The sequence below is a fragment of the Stylophora pistillata genome, chromosome 2, assembly GCF_964205215.1.
Source record: "Stylophora pistillata chromosome 2, jaStyPist1.2, whole genome shotgun sequence".
In the NCBI taxonomy this organism is placed as follows: domain Eukaryota; kingdom Metazoa; phylum Cnidaria; class Anthozoa; order Scleractinia; family Pocilloporidae; genus Stylophora; species Stylophora pistillata.
Genome location: NC_142520.1, coordinates 35,355,304 through 35,378,906, shown reverse-complemented (window position 1 = coordinate 35,378,906; position 23,603 = coordinate 35,355,304). Strand labels below are relative to the sequence as shown.

Here is a 23,603-nt window from a genome sequence, read left to right as displayed (position 1 = left end):
CAATGACATTCAGACAAAGAGTCGAATGCTTCATCAATTGTCACCTCCGTATCGCGTACAATCTACCCCGCATCTAAGAAAAAAAAAGAAGTGAAACAGCGAACTGTTGCAAGATAAGCCGATATATAGATAGCAACGTTGCAACGTTAGTTGCAGGTCTGGAGATGTTGGCTCCAAGGTTTTTCCAAGGCACAAAAATATAAAACATCTGGTATCCAGTGTGCGGTACAATCGACAACCGGAAATCGCAAGCCAATGTTAAATTGGACACAACAACTGGCATCCGTGATAAGAAATTAAACGAAGAACCAATTATTACAATCTTAAAATTTTTCTTCGTCCATTTAACTGGCCAGGTCATTTTCCAAATCATAAAATAAACTAGATATGAAGAATTATTGAAATAGGTAAATTAATAGATAAAGAGGTTCTAATAATTTCAACTTTTAAACGATCAATTTCGTATCTGACAAAGACCAGACTCTGCAGAGTTGCAAAATGTGACGTACTCAAGAAACATACGTTTCATTGTTCGTCGAGAAGTATTGCATTACTTTACGGTAGCTAATGACAGTCATGTTTCACGTCTTGTTTTGAGACGCTTACAGGATAAAATTTTAGAAAAGAAGAATAACAACGATTCAGGTCACGTCTCGCCAAAAAAGCCAGTCATTTCGCAATTTCCATGAAGAAAAGGCGCTTCAACGTTCACGGCGATATAACCAAATCACGTTTAAAACCAGCCACAGGGCCCTTCACGATCACGAAAAAACCCTTTTCCCCTACAAAAATAACAGTAATTGATCATTAGTAGTGGTGCTATTAACATTATTAAATATGAGCTCTTAACCATTAATTGTTATATATTATCCACACCCACGACTTTTACCCACACCCACGACTTTTACCCACACCCACACCCACACCCACACCCACACCCACGACCCACGACTTGTACCCACGACCCACGACCCACGACCATTAGTCAAACTCGATAACCTTACCAGACAACTTTTCAGTTCACCAAAAGTTAACAGAAAAACATCAACAGTTGTCACGTTATTTGATGAACACGCCCATATCGTGACATGAAGGGTTCTACGTGGTACTGCATTAGCTTAAAATGTTTTACGTATCTCGACCACATGACTACCTCGAAAAAAATTGCCATGAAATAATAATAACTTTTCTGCTGATCTTATTTCAAGTTGCAAAACTTTGCGCGCTTCTCCTTTGAAACGCCTCGTCTTTTACCGAAAAAAAAGAAAGTGTTCACCCTAAATCTTTCAGTTATAAATTTATGATCATTAAACGTCGGCAGAGAATAAAAGTCAAAGAATGGATCCGAATTTGCAGAAAGTGAAGTTTGGATCTCATCGAGGGAATCGATTAATCTATTTCATTTATCCTCTGTGAGTGTATTATGTTGCCATTTTACACAAGAATAAAATTCTTTGTAGTCCTAGTGTCATTGCTCAGTTAAATTCACACCCCTATTTTAGGCTTTCAGACCTTTCTTATCGTCTGCCTATAGAAAGCATGCTTTCAAAACTCTAAAAGATCCTATTCAAGGAAATGAAACAGAAGAGGGGAAATGTTAAAAGGTCACACTGCCTTAAAAAAGAATAATTAATCCACCCTTAGTTCGTTTTTCTTTTCCTCGAGGTGCAGTTGAATCATAAAAATAGTGATCACGTTCTTACATCAAAGACAATTTTAAAACGCATTTTAAGAGTACTGGATACAGAAACACCTGCACGCGAGCTAAGCCGGTATGAAAGCTACTTCAGCCTCAAACTTAAATTTATAATAAATACTTTTAAGATCCAAGTAGAAGACGCAAAGTTTCCTAGGACGAATGAGTGATGTTAATGTACTTTGCTTGAGATAAAAATTTATTGATATTTCTCTCTCTTATTATCGTGAATCACTTATATTCAACGGTGTAGAGCGACTGTTTATGCAAAACTAGAAATTAAATATGGCATCAAGTGTCATGTGTCCAGAACAAGTTATTCTGAGGAGTTATTACACTTCTCCTTCAAATGAAGATTATCTCTTATTGTGAACTAATAACGCCCTAGTCGGCTTGAAAATAAGTTTTGAGCCGAGCAAAAAATTTGGTAAACCCTATTAAGTATTAAAATTTTACAGAAAAAGGAATGAGCAGATGATACCGTTTGTTTGATCAACGGACATGTATTGGGATATTGTTTACCTCGACTACAGGAACTCCTTGAATAAAATTATCAAATAACTTTTCATCCGTTGTTGATTCGTGTTGTTGCAGAGGCCTGAGCTCTTCTCCTCTAAAAAATTTCGTCTTTCTCCGATTAAACTGTTTACCTCAAATTATTCAGTTACAAGTTTACAATGATTGACACGTCGGCAGTAAACGATAGCCTGAAAACTGCGTCCGAATAAGCAAAACATTTTCCTTCCAAGGCAGAAGGCATTGCATTGTGCGGCGCCTTCCTGTTATCGTCTGTCCTGATCATTGCAGGAAACTTGCCCACTTTTATTATCTTTGCAGTTACAAAACCACTTTGCAGGAAGATTTCATTTCTAGTTATGACCATGGCGTTTGCTGATCTGATGTTACGAGCCTACTCCGTACCCTTTTACATTTATTTAAAGGTCCCTATTAGGGAGCTTTAGCAACGACGACGGGGACGGCAACAAGAACGGCAGAAAACAATAGGCTTGATGAGCAAAAACAATCGCCCTGCACGTGCGTTTAACATTTTGGCACATTTTTTTGCCGTTCTCGGCAAAACAACAACGTGAAATAACCATACTCTACGTTTTTTCGAGAACGTGAGCGCATGATGGTTAATTTTACTTCTTTTCCCTTTTTTTTAACGCCGTTCGTAGTGATATAGTCCCTGAATAGTTCGCCAGCACTTTCCAAGTGAAACACGTCGGAATAACCTCGAAAGAGTTACAAAAACGAAAAGTTAGATTTCGACACGACGTTTTCGTTGCCGTCGCTGTCGTCGTTGCTAAAGCTCCTTGTTCTGTTGCAGGAGACTATCAGCTTTGGACAGCAAGGTACGGCTACAATGTAGTCTTTAAACGTATCAATTCCATTCTTGCGTTCGGATCGTATCTATCAGTAGCCGTCATATCCTGCGAGATATTTTACGCAGTATACTGGCCGTTTAACCCCCGATCAGTGTCTGCCAGAACATACCATATCGCTATTTTCATATTTTGGACACTCGCTGTCTTGCTGTCTTCCATGCTTACTTTGTCATCGGCGTTTAATTTATTGGAATCTGTTTTGTATATCTATGTCCTTCTCCTGTTGGGTCTAGCAATCATCATATGTGTCTGCAACATCGGGATCTGGGGAAAGTTTCAACATTAAAGTGTTACCTCACAGCGTCAGAACAGAGCTCTGCGAAGGAAACGCTTAACAAAGACTTTACTCTTTGTATCCATGCTAGCTTTATTATGTTGGCTTCCCTTAGTTATCATGAACATTTTAATCTATCTAACAGAGACAATACCATAGAAGTTTTATTTCATGTTGAACATTTTAAATTATACAAATTCTTCTGTCAATCCAGTTGTGTATGCACTAAGAATTCCTAAGCTTCAGCAAGCGTTGCGTTCGTACTGTAGGAAGAGGATAGCAACCATACAGACGGAACAAATCGAGAAAACAAACCGAACGGCTGCACCTGCAACGCCGGAGATAGACCAAAGAATCGTTCCACTGAATCCCGCTTACCCGCAGGAAGAGTTAAAACAAGAAGATATGGAAACTCATTTTTGATCAGACAATTTGGTTTTATGAACTGAGTTTATAATGTAAATTGGGCATCGTAAGGAGTTAAGTTTGGATTTCATCCAGGGATTTGAACATGTACTTTCATTTATCCTATGTAAGTGTAGTATCCTACAGTCTCACACAAGAATAAACCTCCTTGTAGCCTATTCAGAAGTACTGAGTTTCGGTATGCGCAACGTTTGTGTTATGCCAGTGAAGTACAAATTTTCAAAATTGAAAACTTTAGAAATAGAGGCTTATTGATGGCTGCAAAACTCTTCTTTCAATCAATTACTTTGTTTTAATTCAAAGAAGAGCCATAAATATGTAGTATTGTTAGAAGATAGGACAATTTTCTATCTGTCTGTTGTGGTTTTGTTGAAGTAGAAACATTTCTGTTCAGAGATACTTTCCCCAAGCCGTACACATTAGTTTAGTCTGAATTTTATGCAGGAATGAAAATATGCTATTTTATTTATCCAACACTGCATAATATCTTGTCATGTCACAAACGATTTAAACTCTTCATCATTAGGATAATTGTAGCCCTAAAGTTATTTGTCAGACCTTCCCAGTCGCCTTCTTAAGGACACTATGCTTTGTCCGCTTAAGACATTATTTAAAAAAGCGAAACGGAATAAAGAAGACTGCATGTTCAGCTATCGCTACCTCGGAACCAAACTTGGTTTCCCGTTAGTTTGTGTTTTTATTTTGAAACTAGTTTACATGTAATTTCCTCTTTATCATACTGATACCGATCACGATTTTATGTCAAGGAAAATTTTAAAATAAAACAAATTCTCATCACGAATGTTTTCTTCTGAAGTAAAAGTTAAATTCAGCTCTAAAAATGTTAGTAAGAAATAACCCTTAGAGTGAAAACGACGGTTTGATAAACCTGGTGTCCATGTTGACATGTGATATCTGCACATGCAATGAGATAGATGTCAGGTCTATGGACTTCGCTGTTAAATTTAGCGGAATAAGTCGTGTTTATATATATATATATATATTTAACAATTATTCCACGAGCGCGCGTTGTATATGAGATGATAGATAGCCAACGAGGCGCGTAGCGCCGAGTTGGCTATAATCATCTCATATCCAACAAGTGCGAGTGGAATAATTTTTTTATTAAAAACGTTAAATTAAATTATTATATTTTATTAAATTTTTAGCTCTCTTTTAATTTTAAGCTGACACGTACGCTTACCATATTTGTAGATTATGGTATATTGGCTGATATACGATAATGGCTAAGCCAATAAAAAGTCTTGAATTGCATTATCCAATGATCTAGTTTTTAATAAATATATATATATATATATATATTTTTTTTTTCCATTTTTATTACCTATGGGCCAACGCTCGAAACCGACAGCTTTAGAGCCCTTTCCGAGGGCCAGTTTACATTATGAACTCTCTTTAGAAGCCTATAATTTACAGTGGCCAGTTTATATTATTAACTCATTTGATAAAATCAAACTATTTTCTTTCGGAAAATTTAGAGAAACAGGATTATTGTAAATTCCAAATTAAAAATAAAGAGATAAAGCCCAATGTCGACATTGTATTTGTAACGGAATAAAATCAAAATAAATATTGCAGATTGTTATGTTTCCTAAAATCAACTGCGGATAGTAATTCTCTTATTCAAACAGGGAAGATCAGATTGAAAGAACGTTAAATGATCCTGCGCAACTTTAGGCCACTGCGAAGGGAAAGGAAAAAGAACGCAAAATGATGAAAACGTTGCGACTGAACATTCCTCGTAATTTGATTTAATTTTTTTTATTTGAATTCCGAGTGCACTACTACTGTGAAAATATATACTAGACCACTGCAAGACTCCTATGTAGCAATTGAGGTCAGAAATTAACGTATTTTTTGACAATACACTATCTTAATGACTCTTGCTTTTAATGCACTTTACTGCCCTTTATCAAAGCCGATGGTTCTCTTGTCTCAATTAATTAAAAACGAGTTTCTATAAAATGTACTTGTTCAAACTCTGATTGCAGCCGAGCGGGATCAGCGCCATATATTCTTAGCTCTTTCTCCGGCTTTCCAAGTACAGCCGTTTGGTATATTCTGTCGATTTGTCCCGTCTCCATGGCTCTTCTCTTCTTAGTACAACACAAATATAGCGCTTGTTGAAACTCAGGAATTCTCAGTGCGTACACAACTGGATTGAGAAAAGAGTTTGAATAATTTAAAATGTTCACCACAAAATAAAACTTCCATGGTGACAATTCCTTAACTATAAAGTTTAAAACGTTCATGATAAGTAAGGGAAGCCAACTTATCAAAGCTAACATTGTTACAAGAAAAAGAGTCTTTGTTAAGCGTTTGCTGCGGGAGGTTCTGTTTCGTTGTTGTGAAGGAACACTTCTCTCTTGAAAATTTCTCCAGATTCCAATGTTAAAGACACTCAAAATAATTGCTAGATACAACACAACGGTGACTCCCACGTATATAGCAGTTTGAATTGAACTAAAAACAGTTAACAAATTTATTATTACAGACAGCAAGATAGCAAGTGTCCAAAGTATGAAAATGGCGATGCGGTATGTTCTGGTTGACAGTGATCGATGTTTAAACGGCCAGTATACGGCGTAAAATCTCTCACAGGATAGAAATACTGTAGATAGATAAGAGCCGAACACAAAAGAGTCATCGGTCAATCTGAAGACAAGACCAAAGCCGTAATATGCTGTCCAAAGCTGATAGAATTCACCAACATAGTAAATATAAATGGGTACGGAGAAGATTCCCAACATCAAATCGGCGAATGCCATGTTCATAACTGAGAAAAAACTTTTCCTGCGAAGTTTTTCGGTAACTGCAAAGATAACAAGAGTGAGCAAGTTTCCTGCAATAATTAGGACAGACGATAACATAAAGGCGCTGCATAATGCAATCCCTTCTGCCTTGGAAGAAAAACGCTTTTGGAATTCGGACGCATTTTTCAGGCTTTCGTTCATTGTCGACGTGTCAGTCATGATTAGTGTTATCGGAAAAGATCGGAATCAGTGTTTCAAAGAAGAGGAGCACAACTTTTGGCAATGACAAGAAATAACAACAGATAAAGAGCTATGTGCATGTCATGGTAATTTTACTCAAGGTGTTAATATAGTTAGATTAGACAATGCATTTTAAATTAATACCGGGCGACTTAAAAGCATTCTTGTCAGAATAAATGTCCTTTCATTAAAAAACGTGTCTGCTGTTCATGTCCACATTAATTATTCGCCAGTTGGGAAGTCCATATTGTGAAAAACTGCGCCCGAGGTGTCGGATACCGGTACTCAAGACAAAAGGCACAGTTTTTCCCAATACAGACTCGTTTAGGCTGGTGAATAACAATTTTATTGCTTTTCTAACACTCAACAATATGCTTGCCACAAGAACCCGAATAGTTTAGAGATAAAATTACGAGTCTAATTACGGGAAGGTCCTCCATTAACTAAACAATTTTTAAGCAAGTAGATGATAAAGAAACCCTTCTTTTTAACACTTTCTTGCTTTACTATGTTGTCCTCTCTTGATCATTAGAAACGTTTTAATTTATACAACATTTGAAAAATGATAACGCTAGAAGTCCCTAGAGAATACACCAAACACACGAGTTTTTCGTCTCACTGTTAAATGTTAACGCCCTCGCTTGTAAAGAAATTTTATCCAGGCAAGAAATATTTGGTAACCTTACCAGACAACTTCTCAGTTCTACATGTTTTAACAGAAAAACATAAACAGTTGTCACGTTATTTGATGAACACGCCCATATCGTGACATGAAGGGTTCTACGTGGCGCTGCATTAGCTTAGAATGTTTTTCCCCATCTCGACCACATGACTACCGCGAAAAAAATTACCATGAAATAATAATAACTTTTCAGCTGATCTTATTTCAAGTTGCAAAACTTTGCGCTCTTCTCCTTTGAAACGCCTCGTCTTTTACTGAAAAAAAAGAAAGTGCTCACCCTAAATCTTTCAGTTATAAATTTATGGTCATTAAACGTCGGCAGAGAACAAAAGTCAAAGAATGGATCCGAATTTGCAGAAAGTGAAGTTTGGATCTCATCGAGGGATTCTATTTATCTATTTCAGTTATACTCTGTGAGTGTATTATGTTGCCATTTTACACAAGAATAAAACTCTTTGTAGTCCTAGTGTCATTGCTCAGTTAAATTCACACCCCTATTTTAGGCTTCAGACCTTTCTCATCGTCTGCCTATAGAAAGCACGCTTTCAAAACTACACAAGATCCTATTCAAAGAGATGAAATAGAAGAGGGGAAATGTTTAAAGGTCACACTGCCTTAAAAAATAAAAATGAATCCACCTTTAGTTCGTTTTTGAGGCGCAGTTGAATCATAACAATAATGATCACGTTCTTAGATCAAAGACAATTTTAAAACGCATTTTAAGAGTACTGGATACAGAAAACACCTGCACACGAGCTCAGCCCATATGAAAGCTACTTCAGCCTCAAACATAAATTTCGAATGAATGAGTAATGTTAATGCACTTTGCGTGAGATATAAATTTACTGGTATTTCTCTCTGTTATTGTCATGAATCACTCATATTCAACGGTTTAGAGCAACTGTTTATGCAAAACTAGAAATTGAATATGGCACAAGTGTCATGTGTCCAGAACAAGTTATCCTGAGGAGTTATTACAGTTCTTATTCAAATGAAGATTATCTCTTATTGTGAACTAATAACGCCCTAGTCGGCTTGTGAAGAAGTTTTGAGCCAGGCAAATAATTTGTTTACCAAGTATTAAAACTTTACATTTGTTTTAATCAACGGACATTTATTGCAATATTATTTACCTCGACTACCGAAATTCCATGAATAAAATTATCAAATAACTTTTCATCTGTTGTTGATTCCTGTTGTTGCAAAAGCCTAAGCTCTTCTCTGTTAGAAAAATTTTTGTCTTTCTCCCGATAAAACTATTTACCTCAAATTATTTAGTCATAAGTTTACAATGACTGACACCTCGGCAGCAAACGAAAGCCTGAAACATGCGCCCGAATTCGCAAAACGTTTTCCTTCCAAGGCCGAAGGCATCGCATTGTGCAGCGCCTTCATGTTATCTTCTGTCCTGATCATTACAGGAAACTTGCTCACTCTTGTTATCTTTGCAGTTACCTAACATCTTCGCAGGAAAGGTTTATTTCTAGTTATGAACATGGCGTTCGCTGATCTAATGTTAGGAGCCTACTCCGTACCCTTTTACATTTACTATGTTGGAGGCCGGAGAATATAAGCTTTGGACAGAGAGACAAGGCTTTTCTCTAGCCTTCAGCTGCATCGATGCCATTCTTGCGTTCGGCTTAATTCTATCTGCAGCCTTCACATCCTGTGATAGATTTTATGCCCTATATTGGCTGTTTAACCACCGATCACTGTCCACCAGATCATGCCGCATCGCTATTTTCATACTTTGGACACTCGCTGTCTTACTGTCTTCAATGCTTACTCTGTCATCGGTTTTTATTTACTGGAACCTGGTTTGTATGCTTTTATGTCCGTCCTGTTAAGTCTAACAATAATCAACATCGGGATCTGGAGAAATCTTCAACACGAAAGAGTTACCTCACAGTATCAAAACAGAGCTCTGTGAAGGAAACGCTTAACAAAGACTTCACTTTTTTATCCATGCTGGCTTTACTTTGTTGGCTTCCATTAGTTATCATGAGCATTTCAATCTATTATACAAAGACAACAATACCTTAGACGTTTTATTACATTGTAAACATTTCTTTTATTCGAACTCTTTTGTCAATCCAGTTGTGTATGCACTGAGAATTCCTGAGTTTCCCCAAGCGTTGCGTTCGTGCTGTAGAAGAGGATAGCAACCATACAGACGGAACAAATCGAGAAAACAGACCGAAGGACTGCACCTACAACGTCGGAGATAGAGCTAAGAATCCTTTCACACGATCCCGTTCGCCTGCAAGAAGAGTTCGTACAAGAAGACATGGAAACCCATTTTTCATTAGACAATTTGGTCTTATAAACTGAGCTGATATTTGTAAATTGGGCACCGTAAAGAGTTACGGGATTCGAACATGTAGTTTCATTTATTCTATGTAGGTGTAGTATCCCACAGTTTTACACAAGAATAAAACTCCTTGTAGCCTATTCAGAAGTATTGAGTTTCGATATGCGCTAAGTTTGTGTTATACATCAAGAAGAGACCAGCTGTATAGACGGGTCAAGTCGAAAGAAGAAGCCTATCGACTGCACTTAAGACGCCAGAGCTAAGATTATAACGACCGACCCCACTCGCCTCCGAATAGAGGTTGAACAAGAAGATATAAAAATTAAGGTTTGATCAGCTGAAGCAAGGGGACCATCGGCGCTCCTTCTGAGAGCACGATTGTTCGGATTGTTCGTCTGGTGCTCTCTAAAAACAATAAAATAAAACCTTTAACAACACCAACAGCAGTCATATGATAAGATAAGGTCTTCTACCACCTCATAGCTTTGCGATGCACACTGCGGGTGTTAGGATCTGGTCAGATCGGTCCACTGCATTCATGTACTGATTGTACATTGCAAAGAACTAAGGCTGAGGTACCTCTTTTGAACTCCACACACCACCAGATCTCTTTTTGTGATTTACCTGAACAGTGTCATTAACATTACCAGAAGTGTGATCATAGAGACCACTTTATTTTCGACCCACTGCAAGGCTGGGCAGGGCGGAGCCCTCTCCCACCGTATACTACCTCTGGCTTTACCCTTTCCCCAATGCTTTCACTTCTTGAGATTCGCTGGAACATAGTAAATAAATGCATGCTTCATGAAATGAACTGAAGTATAAAAATTGTGAATATACAGCTGATAACCTTGATTATAGTAAGGACAAATAAGTTGAACAGCAGCATCACGCCCCAGCCCAAATTTACTGATCCCTCCTAGAGCATCTTTCCCAATATAAATGTTGAAGTCTATGGTATAACCATTAGAACTACCAGCAAGTACCCACTGTTTTATTCCCCACTTGTTTGGTTTATCCTTTATGTACTGCCTGACTGAATGGGGTAGTACTGCATTAACCTTAAATGCTGAGTTGAAACGCTTGTTTAAAAGTGACAACGAAAAGCATAGGAGCTTACTGAATGGTAAGTTTGTCATCAAACTAATCAAAGATGTGCTGTGGTGCTTACTGTCGTTTGATTATGAAGCTAACAAGGAGATCACAATGAAGGGAAATGATAACGCTGTGCAAAATGTTCCTGCAATCGGTGAGGCAATTTCTGCTGGAGTTACGTTGTTATATTTCTGTTTTACGTTCAAGCTCCCGAGTTCGCTAAGCGTAAGTAAGGTTTTCATCAAACAGGGATGGTCGATACCCGAAATTTACGACCGTAGCAGCACATTTAGAGCTAGTTCTTCCAAAAAAGTGTAACTCAGTCTGCAAACTCTTTAAACTTATGAATATTGAGATGAAGTTGAAGTAGATTTAATGTTTCTCGGCTTTAGCTATGGGTCTTAATGACATCCCTCTTAAAAGAAGAGGCTCGTTGATGGGAAAATTTTGTTTAAATCAGTAACAGACTCTATAACTTTTTTATTCTGAAGTTATTTAACACCAAAAAGTTCTGAGTTTGTAAGTTAAATGATGAACATAGGGGAAATATGTTCCAGTTTCCAGAGGCAGGGTTTTTTACCTAAAATTTTTGTTTGCGAGAAAAAAAAACGCGCCTTTTGATTATTTTAGATACTCCTACCTTATTTCCTTAAAAATAATTTCTATCACGAATGGTTTTTTCTGAATTATTGGGAAGGGAATTATGAAATTATCAACCGCTTTGTAGTATAAAATTTTAGATAAAACACAGTTGCAAGCATCCTCGCATCCAAATTTACAATGTGTATTATTATTACTAGTATTGGTTACTTCTATTTAGTACAAATAGACTTATTTCTGGTTGGTTAAGACAGTGCACTAGTTATCTCTATTCAGGTCTAACAATGACTTACAGCTGCCTTACGTTTGTTTCGAAAATGATGCTACGACGTTTCGATAAAGCCACAAGGAAAGTATTTGGAAAAAAAAAAACAAAAATCATTTTCCCTATTCATTATTTTTCCAATTTTTCCCCAGTTTTCATATTTATTAAGATTAAAATCGTTTGGTTGGTCTTCCTGTTCCTGACCCATGAGGAAAATAAATAGTGGGATTTTAATTGAAATGCAAAGCACCTGCAATGCAAAATCTACAAATTCGAGGAACAGAATTAGCTCCTTTTTTGAATTAAGCTTCAATTTCCTTTAGTAGAGGAAATATTTTAGATATTTTATTATTATTCAAGTTTGTGACTCACAATGACCAGATAAATTAAAAAAATAAACCTGTTTTACTTGTTCATACGGGCTGTTTAAAAAATTGGAAACTTTGTCGCATTAATTACCATTTACAACACCTTCAGATATAAAAGTTTTGTTAAGTACAACCAATCAACTCAAAACGTAACTTTCTTTTAAAAGATGTGCTATCTTTTACGTTTTTTTTTTAATTTAACATCGCGTATGAATGAGATTATAAGTGTGCTACCTTTCCGCTGAAATAAGATCAACAGCCATGAGTAACCTAAGGCCTCATCGCTACCCCTAGTTGGAAACATTAATTACCATTTAGAACGACTCCAGATACAATATTTCTTCTAAACAACCGATCAACCCAAACCTAAACTATCTTTTTAAAAGTTGTGCTGGTTACAGTTGTGCCATCCTACGATTCTTGCTTAACATCACTTGTGTGTGCGCATATAAATGCGCTACCCTTCCGTAGTAATAAGATCAACAGTCATGAATAATCTAAGGCGCCATCGCTATCACTAGTCGGAAACATTAGATACCATTTAAAACACCTCCAGATATATTATTCTTTTTAAGTACAACCGAACAACTCAGACCTAAATTTTCTTTCTAAGAATTGTACTAGTTACAGTTGTGCCATCATTTACGTGTGTGTGCGTGTAAAAATGCGCTACCTTCCCGCAGTAATAAGATCAACGTTAACACTAATGAGTAACTTAAAACGCAATCCCCACCGTGTTTAGTGCCAGTGTCTTTCTCGTGGTATAAAGTTTCGTATGTCATATTTGAGCGATATATTAGAATATATCCCACTGCAAGATGCAATAAGCCAGGTGTTACAGCCAAAAACGCAACGTTTATATTTCACAACACACTTTTAATAAATGAACCGCCCTTGCTGTAAGCCTAACTGAACTACCAATAGGTTTTCGTCGGTTGAAATTTCACTATTTTTAACACATTATATGGGGTTGAGTGTCGTGCTTCGTAATTTTCCTTGATTGTTAGAGCGGAAGACGTATAAGCGTTCTGTAGGTGGTTTTAACACGTAAGCGGTCTTTTTATTTTTTAGAAGTGTAAAAGCATAAAACCTTCAAAGTATTGAATTCCCGTCCAGCCGCCAGGTGATTTGTGTGTGAGACAAATTTAATTGAAAGATGAATCTCCTTCTCTGAAATGGTTAATGGACTGATCAGGCTTCAACACAGTTACATCCGTAAGGAATCAGGCTAATTCTCAAAACCTTGGTCTAAAGCATCAAGCCTGTCCATCAGACTTTTCTGCAAATTCCTTGAGGTAAATGGTAATGTGTCATACCTTAGATCACCCTTAAAACAACTCTTGTATCAGTGTTCTTAAAGTGTATTTCTTTTCTTCCTTTCTCATAATTTAGTACTGGGAAGTCCCAAGTCAATAGGCTGGCAGCAGTTTTCATTTCAATCAATTACAGTTATATTACAATGCTATGATGAGGCATTCAAAGTTTCTCAATTTATTTTATATTTTCTTGATATGTTTGATCTTCACATGAAAAGAACAAATAATAACGTAATGTGAGAGAATGAAGGAATCAGAATGAAACTGGAAAAACTATTTTACTGGAGTCTTCGTTTTTCAGCGGGATGGCTCCTGTTAGAAAATATGCAGGAGTTTGCATTACGAAAATGGTGACCACTGACTTCGTTAAGACACTATCAACGAAGACCAGTATTTACATCCAGAATGGGAGGGGTTTAGGTCAACAGAATTACGAAATAAAATAGGAATTTTTTTAACTTAAACACAAGCATGAACATGGACGTAGAGCATGACCTGCAATTTAATTCTTAGATTCATTGCTAATTATCTATCATGAGAAACCACATTTAACTGTTTCCCGAAACTCCGTTGACATCCCAAAAGATCGTTGCTCTAATAAGTGTAAAATCAACTCAAATAAATATAAATTGGTTAATTTTTTTTTGTAAGAGTTTGCAATAGATTCCTTTCTCTCCATCCCTGTTTGTTAGTTTCGAATTAAATTTAAAGGATCACGAAAGTTACGTTTGCACATAATTCATAAAAATAATAATAATCATTTTCTCATTGCATTAAAGCTAAACTACAGACCAAACAGAAATTAGGCATGGAATTAAAAGAGATCGAAGGGATCATCCTCACAGTCCTTTACGCCATCACGATGCTCGGAACATTTGCAGGGAATGGTCTCCTCATCTACATCGTGTGGAAGAAACCTGAGGTGAGATCACTGACAAGCTTTATGTTCGTCAACATGGCTATCGCCGATTTACTGGTGGCATTGATTGTGATGCCCTGGTCGATTGCCCATGTATATACAGACGGCTTATGGATGATACCGGGAGTATTTGGAGAAGTCATGTGCAAAGGTGTGGTATACATTGCCTATGCCACATTAACAGCGTCCATTCTCTGTCTGACAGTCATGGCAGTGGATAGGTACTATGCCATTGTTCATCCCCTTCGTCGCTATCTTTGGTTTCGGAAACCTATACTAACTGTTCCATTTATTTGGATCTTTTCACTGGCTTCAATGTCCCTTTTTCCAGCTGTTCAAACCGTGGAAGACCACAATTCCCAATGCATGCTATCTGTTTACGTTTTGGGTGATCCAGATGAGGCTATCCGAGGCATATACCTCTACCTTGTGGTATTGAACTATCTGATCCCTTTGAGTGTCATTTCTTTTCTGTACACTATAACTGCAAGGAGGTTATGGTTCCATGTCGCACCTGGAAATCAGCATTTAACAGGGAATCGACAGCAACTCGAGACATCTAAGAGAAGAGTGGTTCGGATGCTCATTATTGTAACCTGTGCGTTTTCCTTTTGCTGGCTTCCTGCACACGTGGTTCACATGATAATTGTCATGAAAGCATGGAACGTTAAGGTAACCCTTCAGCCGATTGTCATGTTTGTGTGTTTTTGGTTTGGTCACGCTAACAGCGCCATCAACCCATGGCTGTACATTTCCCTGAGCACCAAGATCAATACAGCATTTGTAAGAATGGTGACTAGAAAAAGGAGCCAGTCACCTTCGAGTCTCAGCGTCCAAACATCACACGTCCTTTTACAACTTGAAAATGGAGCTGTCCAGGAAAAATCAACATCGCAATCTACATCATTTAGTCATTACTAATTCCATTACATTAAGATGTAGAAAATATTAAAAAACATATAAGTTTCAACCTTGCAGGATCAGTGTAATAAAAAGAAAAATCAAAGAGATTGATCTATTAGAAGCAGAAACTACGCGTAGCAGGATGTCAGTAGGTAAATGACATAATTGAGATGTTGATATGAGAACTCGCAAGTAGTAATAATTAGAAGCTAACTAGCTGGCTGCTTCGAACGATCCAGCCTCAGCCAATTTACATGTACTGACAAGAGCACTTTAGAAAACCATTTTTGTTGAGGGCAGGACTGCATGTAAGAAAGAAAAAAATGTGTATTGTGAGCAAATTTCTGCTCAATACCTTGTGGAACCGAATTTAACAGTACTCTTCCGTCTTGGTCTGCACAAAGGAGGCGAATAGTGTTGTGCGAGATTCTGAGTAAACCAGCTCAGACAATCGAGCTACTTATACAAGTTTGATCCCACTGACTTGTCAATTTAACTCGGATTTATAGATAACACAAATGCAAAAGGAACATCATAACTAGGGTTTCCTGATCAGCTAATACTTGCTGGCAGACTTATAACAAGTGGCGAATGAAGAATTTTCCAAAAGCGGTAATTGCAAAATTTGTTTCAGGGTACCGTTCCTCGAAAGTCCTGCCAACTTGAGGGGCTCGAACCCATATTTTATAATCAAAAGTTGAAGAATAGAGAAGCAGGCTCTTAACCCATAACCAGTCCATTTTGTTTCTTTAGCTGCTAGCTTTATTGTATAATTCCCAAAACGTTTGAACCCCCATCTTGAAACCAGAACACCTTTACGGGCCTGTTAAGTTAGCGGGACTAAACAAAAAAGTTAGCAGATTTAGATTGCAAGTTTAGATGTATAAGCAGGCTGAGTATCTTGTTTTGGATTCCTGTAAATGGAGGTTTTTCTTCAGTGCTTCTGGTAGCGCTAATCAGGTGTATTTGCGTGCGTTGTATTTTCGTAGTCATAATTTCTCTCTTTATTTCAGTATAACAGTCTTCAAAGAGGGCCTCGGATAGTTTAAGTTTGTTAAATTGGAAAACAAAGTAAAATAAATGATAACACGGATAACGTCTTCTGATGATAATTGTACTGTACCAATGTTTTTCATTCTGTGGCAAGCCGGTAGGATATGCTAGGATCTTTCTTGTCCTTTTAATTTTCGTGGACGGGCATGACAGAAACGTTTAGTTATAAAAACCGTATTAACTCGGAAGATGTGACCATATTATGCCATTCATAGGTCTTCGACATTCAATATGGTTTTCAGGTATCCAAACTGGGAGGGAGAAACGACGGCAGGCAAACGAAAACAACTATTCGACTAAAAAAATTAATTTTTTTGGATACCCATATGCTTATTCATTTATATTTCCATCAAGATCCAGTGCGATAGACATGTGAAATAATTTTCAACTGGAGGAAGGGGGGTTTACCGAGACTTTTTTCAATTAAACTTTTTTTCTTGTGCAGTCTTTTTAATTTATGTCCTAAACTCCACAAGAAAACTTTCTCTTCGTGAGGGTTGGAGCCAACAAACAATCTCTTCATCGTCGAACGATTCAGATCTCACGCACGCTATTTGAAGGGAACTTCGAGATAAATATTTCCATAGTTATTCGTGTCAAACGAAACTAGTCATGTTACCAAAAGGCAGTAAACCTGGCTTTTATTACATTGTGTTACTGCGACATTATTTTATCAGAAAATTTTGCAATAAGACGGTATTGTTTCTATCATTAATCTTTCACAAAGAGTCGTGGTTAATAAGATTAATTCTGAAAGCGTCCGCATAAAAGCGAGATTCCCAACCATGGTAAATCCACCCACTATGAAACCTTACTAATAAGGTCTTTTACCATTAGTCGTACCAATAAAGATGCTTAGGTAAGTGTACTGAGTGGCACATTGAAAATATGAAAGACTCTGTAACCAAGCAACAACGTATCGTTCATATCCATAAACGTTTACATTCTCAATGATTCGGAAAACTGTTTTTGCTTTTTTTACTGAGAAAAAAGAAAACAACAACAATATTTGTTATTTCAAAGCTTGACTAATGTCTCCCTTATCGATTATTCACACAGGTCCTCACCTACACGTCGTTAAAATACCGAATGCTGTCAAACGTCCATTTATTTTCATTTCAATTGTTTTTATCTGTAGACGGCGTAAGAAAATTGAAAGAACAAAATATATGAGAGAAGCTTTTGTTATGGAAGAGGAAATTCTAATCAATGTTCTGGCGCCTTCTGTATTCCTGCTTGTTAATGGACGTAATTGCATTTTGTTTGTTCGGTGCATTACTACTTGTGCTACTAAATTACCCCACACAATGTAGTTCTGTGAATGGCTGACAGCTGTTCAACTCGATAAAATCACCAGGAAATAAAATGACCTACAACTTGATCATTTTTCTGCTTCCACTGAAAGCAAATTATTCTTTTATAGTTTCCCAATAATATATGTTTTCATCAGCGTAAAAAATAAGATTTTGAAGTCAAGGTTGCGTCAAAAACACCTCAATAAAGCTTCATTTATTGCCCGACCGCGTTCAAAGAGCGCTAGCTTTAAAACTGGTGCTCAGACCCTCGTACCGTTTTGTCATTCGCAATTTTGTATTGTTATGTGGTTCAGTCCCAGGCTTTCGTTCCTGTTCTTGGTTTTAGTGACATCCATGCGCGAACTTAGGCGCCTGAAATGTTAAAAAAAAATAAGCGTAGCCTTCGAACGGTTTCCACACGGAGTTACTACCAAACCCACATGCACGTGAAAAGTATTTGAAAAGCATGGCCTGGGCCGACCGCGGTTGAAACTCGGTCGAGTTTTCTTTTCATCGCGGTCACAAATTTCGACATCCCCAGTCCCTCAGAATATTGTTGACTCTTAAAAGGGAGACTAGATTTGTTGTTTGAAAAGCTGCCTACAGATAGCAGAGCTTTATTCACTTTTTTTACTGAAATTCGATAAGAAGGTAAGAATCGTTCTAGGCAAGGTTTCCGCATAAACCCGAATTTATTATGCATTCAGAACCTGGGCAGAAAAAAACAACGGCAGAACAACAGAATGTCCTTAGGACTACGACTTCTTTTAGAATAGTGTGGGTTTAGAAGGAAATCTGTTCTCATGTTGTAACATTGTTCAGCTAAAATACAGAATACAGGGCAACTAATGTCCATGCACTGAACCGGCCAATAAATATTATGAGAGCTACAACTTAGCGCGCATATAGAGTATTCCTTGTTCTTTCATCCGCAGCCCATCCTAACGAACCAAAATGGGCCCTGACCTGAGTGCGTATATTCGTTAATCCTCTTTCTTTTATCCTCTGTTTGAGCCTAAACGAGCCGAATGAGCCTCAAGGTATATGCTTTTTTTAAAAGTGGCTCTGTATTGTGTACTTGCTGGCTCCCATTGGTTTACTTAAGCAGCATTGGTGGATGCTTTTGTTTCAGCTTTGAACTTCTGTGTGCTTGAGCCAGTGTGTTTTTCATCGAACTAATATGTTTACTTATCGAACCAACGAATACAACAATCAAATCAGCGTGTTCTCTTGTCAACTGATCGGCGAAGGAAGAGTCCACTCAGCTCATTTGCTTTTTGTCAAAATGTTAAGCGGAGCTTACCTAACAAACGATATTCATTATTAAGCGTAATCACTCATCGAGTCAGAGTGGTCGTGATTGTTTGTGTCTGTCATAGCCTTAAAGCAAAGTCTGCAGTTCAATTTACATAAGACGTGTCTCTTTAACCGATCATTATGTTCTGTTTTTCATGCGTGATATAAAGACTTCCATTGATTCACCGGATGGTTGCATATGATAATGCTGATGATATGGTCGCAAATCGATGCTGATGTTGTTGTTGTTTTTTTTTTTAGCTTTCTGCTAATATATTTAAAGCCGTTTATAAGTCACGAAGAGCCATAAATCGTTGCGATATCCCGAGAAGCTCATTAAAACTGGAATTATATATGACGTTCAAGATTCAAAATAAAAGATCTGTTAGCAATCACAGCCTGGAACCGGCTGCGAAAAAAGTTCTCAAAATTGGCTCAACTTGCGCTATTCAAAGATTCTCTCCTCGTTCATGTTTAAACGATACTCTGGGAAATTCCTTGTAAATTTCAAGTTATTTTAAGGTAATACAACAAAGATGTGGTGTACGGAATTGTGATGATATAGACTAAAAAGCGGGAGGTAGATGTAAATTTCACGTCAGCACGGGCTATGAAATAATTTGTTCAAAAATTTTATGACTGATTTTGGAAGTCCAGTGATGGTTTTCACTGCCCATATAGAATAATGATCAGATGTGGTTGCTCATCGGAGATATTGGGCCTTAAAATACCCTTATTTGTGGACTTTGTCGAAACCAGAAAAAGTCGTCTTTACCTAAGTGAGAGGTAAGGGAAGAATTGAAATGAAAAAGTTAAAACAGTTCAATTTTCTAGAAGTCTTATAGATATAAAATACAACCCAGTTGATTAAATTTGCAGATGGATTTTCAGTTTGTCACAGCACCAATGCAAAGTTAGCTAACTAATTATGCAAAAAATGCAGGAAATGGAGGTTTTCCCAGGGGGGCCCGATATATCCCCCAGGAAATTAAATATTTTGACCTATTATTTACAATTACAATTACAATTTATCACTTATAGAGCGCTATTTACAATGACAGATCAACAGCGCTTAACAATCAATCCTAACCCGCCCATCCCACCCCAGGGGAGGACATCCATCACACAGTAATCTCGTGCGTGGGAAATTAACGTCTCCTACCCCTAACCCTGTAGGAGACGGGACCTCCATTTATTCGTCCCTATCCGAGAAGACTAGAGTATCTAACCATTTCTTGATGTTATAGAAAGGAAGCATATTCTTCTCAATTATTTTAAGACCTTGAGTGTTGGTCCGGCCGGGGCTCGAACCCTCGACCTCCCGCACAACAGTCCAGCGCTCTATCCATTGAGCTAACCGGGAGGCGGTTACACATTTGTTAACTAATGATACTTAGCATTTGTACCAAGTTTGAGCCAAATCGGTGATTTGAGTTCCCATTCCCGCCCCTCCTTTTTCTTCTAAGAGAGACCAAAAAAAAAAGCCGGAAATTGTGTGCCACGCTGCACCCTCATCATTGAAGTAGTTTCCATCATTATATATTTTGGTGAAAAAAAGAATCCATTGTCATGTGATAGTGTGATCTGATCGTCCGGGTGAGAGTGGTCCCGAGAAGGACTGTTGTCGGCAGTGGTGACTGACGTTTTAAAAATCTGAGTGGAAGTCATCATCAGAGTCAAGTGAATAGTTATGGCCCGTCAATGTTCAGTCCAGTCTAAGTCCAGTTAACGTTCGTATAAAATGATTGGTCAGTTTTGCCGTGATGTTATTGGCTGAGGGACTCAAACGGCGTTAATCGGTCGTCAGTGATTTGATTGTTTCGATCCGTTTGTAAAGTTAGGTCATTCTGCTCGGTTCGTTCGTAATGTTAACAAGTCGTTTGTATGGCGCTGGTAGTAGTTGACACACCTGTTGAGGGTAGCCTGTTCTACGTTAGTAAATCAGCTTTCCACAGTCATTCGTTGAAAGTAGTTAGTGCTGTAGATCGGGCTCTGCGCAGAGTCCCAGTCAATAGTGGGGCTCGCAAGTCTCTGACGTTAAGCAATATGATTATTGACATCACCTTTCCTCGTCGCTCGCTTGTATTCAGTCAGACTTGTTGTGAGGTTTCTTTCCGTTTCCCCGATGTAGGAGGCGTGGCAGTCGGAGTAACTGATGTTATTGGCCGCTCCCTGTCTGTTCCTCGGTTGGTCCTCGTCTTTGAATTTTTTTAGCGGCTGACTTAGTGTAGTCATGGGTTTGTGGGCGACACGGATATTGAAGGGTGGTGGGATGGGCGAGATCTGTTCTCAGACATGTCCTTCATGTACAGTATATTCGTTGTATTCGTACAACATGTCAAGCTCCGACCGAAAAATTGATCCTATCAAAAGTTATTGCAACCTTAATTTGTCATTTTGCAGAGGCTAGCGCCCTCACTCAATTCAACTTCGAGTCCAAGAGAAACTGCAGACTAAACAACCAACACGTCTTGATTTGTTTCAATAAGAAGCGACTCGTTTAGCTTACTGCGGGAGATTCAGATTATATTTTTCAAAGGGATTGCTTACCTTCTGTTACAGCACAGGATACTTCTTTCAGTGGCTCTTCTTAACAAGGTAAGCATAATTCTATATCCAGAGTTCAACTTCATCATCGGAGAGACACTTACTCACTCTTCAAAGGACAGCGTGGTTTGATAAAATTTTCAAAATTTTTGATAAATATGGATCAACAACTCTAACCAGTGATTAGCTGATAAGTCGTAGATTTGGCGCGAAGACAATTTTGTACGCCGCGCCAGCTAATGAACAAGAAAAAGAGAAAAAAGGAGATTGCGACTGATGAATTCACATGCAATTAGGAAAGATTTCTAAAACGCAAACAATGATTCACCAAGTTTACCGGAAAGCGCGATGCGACTCAAACGCTTGAAACTTCTTTCAGAACATTAGCTTTGACGCTGGGCCAACGCTCGAAACAGATTTAGAAGCCCTTTCCGGTGGCCAATTAACGTTATTAACTCAGTTAATAAAACCGAACTATTTTCTTTTAGAAAATTTAGATAAAGATGAATATTGTAAATTCCAATTTAAAAAAATACAGTGATAAAGCCTTATGTCGACATTGTATTTGTAACGGAATAAAATCAAAATAAAGATTGCAGATTGTTTTCCTTAAAAGAAAAATAAATTGCGCATTGTAACTCTTTTATTAAGGATCAGATTAAAGGAACGTTAAATGATCCTACGCAACTTTAGGCTACTGCGAAGAGAAAGGACAAAGAACGCGAAATAATATAAACCTTGCGACAAGAAAGCAAGAAAAGCAAGCAAGTAAACGAGAAGAAGAGGAAATACAACCAGAGAGCGATGGATGTGGAAATCGGAACTTTTACACCGTTGGTGTTTGGTACAAACGGAAGCATGGGACTTGACTGTCAGAACTTTTTAAGAACCCTCACAAATAAGCTTTCGAACAAGAATAATGAACCCTACGCCAGCGTCATTTCCTGGCTACGAATATAATTCTCATTTGCTATATTAAGAACTGTGCGCAGATGCGTAAGAGGCTCTAGAGTCCCGTTTAAACCACTGGAGGTCTCAGAAGACTTCACCCTCGCTGTAGCTGATCTACATCTGCACTCATGATTCTAGGTCTTGATACTTTAATAATGCTAATTTTTTTCTTTTCACGTATATTGTAATCCAGGCGCGTAACGTGGTTATTTTTTCAAGTACGCACAAGTATATATGATCTAGAAACCTAAGTAAACTGAGCGAAAATTACTGTGCTATTTACTTCTTGTTCGAAATAGTCGTGTGAATACAGATAGATAGATAGATAGATAGATAGATAGATAGATAGATTCTTTATTGGTAAATACTTCGCAGCATGAACTGAATTGCGTATTCACAGATATAAAATGAAAATTACCATGTACATGTATTCATCTTATTATTAAAAAATAAGCAGTTCGTCGTAAGGGGGAACTTGTACATTATTTGTGGCTGTTGACTATTCTGGCCGAAGCAATTAAAAAACTGTTTTTAAGTCTATTTGTCTTGAAAAGTGGCAAAGCAGACGTACGCTCGTGCCTTAACCTATTAGAGCTTACATAGTGGGGTGGTAAAAGTTTGCTTAATTTGTGCTGAGGATCGTTCCCTATGTTGCGAAATGTTGCTGTACACATATTTTCATGGTGGTCTTTCACAGTTGGAAGATTCATAATAGCTAAGGCCTGTTCGTATTGCATACCAGGACAAATGATTCGCACGCGCGTATATGCGTATAGGATGCTACGCGCCTGTAATCAGTTCTCATTCGTGAACATTAATATAAATTCTTTTAAAATTTTCAAATAATTAGATATATGGTTTAAAATTGTAAATGATTGCTATCATTATTATTAAACGAAGTGGGCCAATTTTTACCATAATTTTTGTAAATACTTTTAGTAATAATAACGTTACTTATAATTTCATTTTATTTCTTTTATTTCAATTACGAGTGCACCGCTGTTGTGAAAAGATACCCTAGACAACTAAAAGACTGCTATGCAGAAATGGAGGTAGGAAATGATCGTGTTTTTTGACAATACGTTATATTAATGACTCTTGCTTTTAATGCACCTCACTACTCATTATCAAAGCCGATGGTTCTCTTGTCTCAACTAATTAAAAATAAGTTTCCATATCTACTTGTTCAAACTCTGATTGTAGC

The 23,603-nt window shown here is 37.6% G+C and overlaps 2 protein-coding genes and 2 pseudogenes across 2 annotated transcripts; 3 read left to right on the top strand and 1 right to left on the bottom strand.

Annotated features, from left to right (window-relative positions):
- Window positions 1–2,577: 2,577 nt before the first annotated feature.
- Window positions 2,578–4,050, top strand: LOC148739262 (uncharacterized; annotated as a pseudogene).
- Window positions 4,051–4,815: 765 nt separating this feature from the next.
- On the bottom strand, window positions 4,816–7,857 carry LOC148739261 (adenosine receptor A3-like). The gene has a single exon (XM_088749829.1). It carries the CDS (start codon window positions 6,775–6,777, stop codon window positions 5,749–5,751), a length of 1,029 nt encoding a protein of 342 aa, XP_088605955.1. The 5' UTR covers window positions 6,778–7,857; the 3' UTR covers window positions 4,816–5,748.
- A 469-nt stretch (window positions 7,858–8,326) lies between these two features.
- On the top strand, window positions 8,327–9,931 carry LOC148739260 (histamine H3 receptor-like; annotated as a pseudogene).
- A 3,238-nt stretch (window positions 9,932–13,169) lies between these two features.
- LOC148739259 (G protein-coupled receptor 83-like) lies at window positions 13,170–16,353 on the top strand. Its single transcript, XM_088750342.1, has 2 exons — window positions 13,170–13,414; window positions 14,215–16,353. Exon 2 carries the CDS (start codon window positions 14,244–14,246, stop codon window positions 15,273–15,275), a length of 1,032 nt encoding a protein of 343 aa, XP_088606468.1. The 5' UTR covers window positions 13,170–13,414; window positions 14,215–14,243; the 3' UTR covers window positions 15,276–16,353.
- Window positions 16,354–23,603: the final 7,250 nt, after the last annotated feature.

Excerpts from the sequence above, each read along its gene's own strand:
- LOC148739261 (XM_088749829.1), bottom strand. The coding sequence starts at position 6,777 with ATGACTGACACGTCGACAATGAACGAAAGCCTGAAAAATGCGTCCGAA.
- LOC148739259 (XM_088750342.1), top strand. The coding sequence starts at position 14,244 with ATGGAATTAAAAGAGATCGAAGGGATCATCCTCACAGTCCTTTACGCC.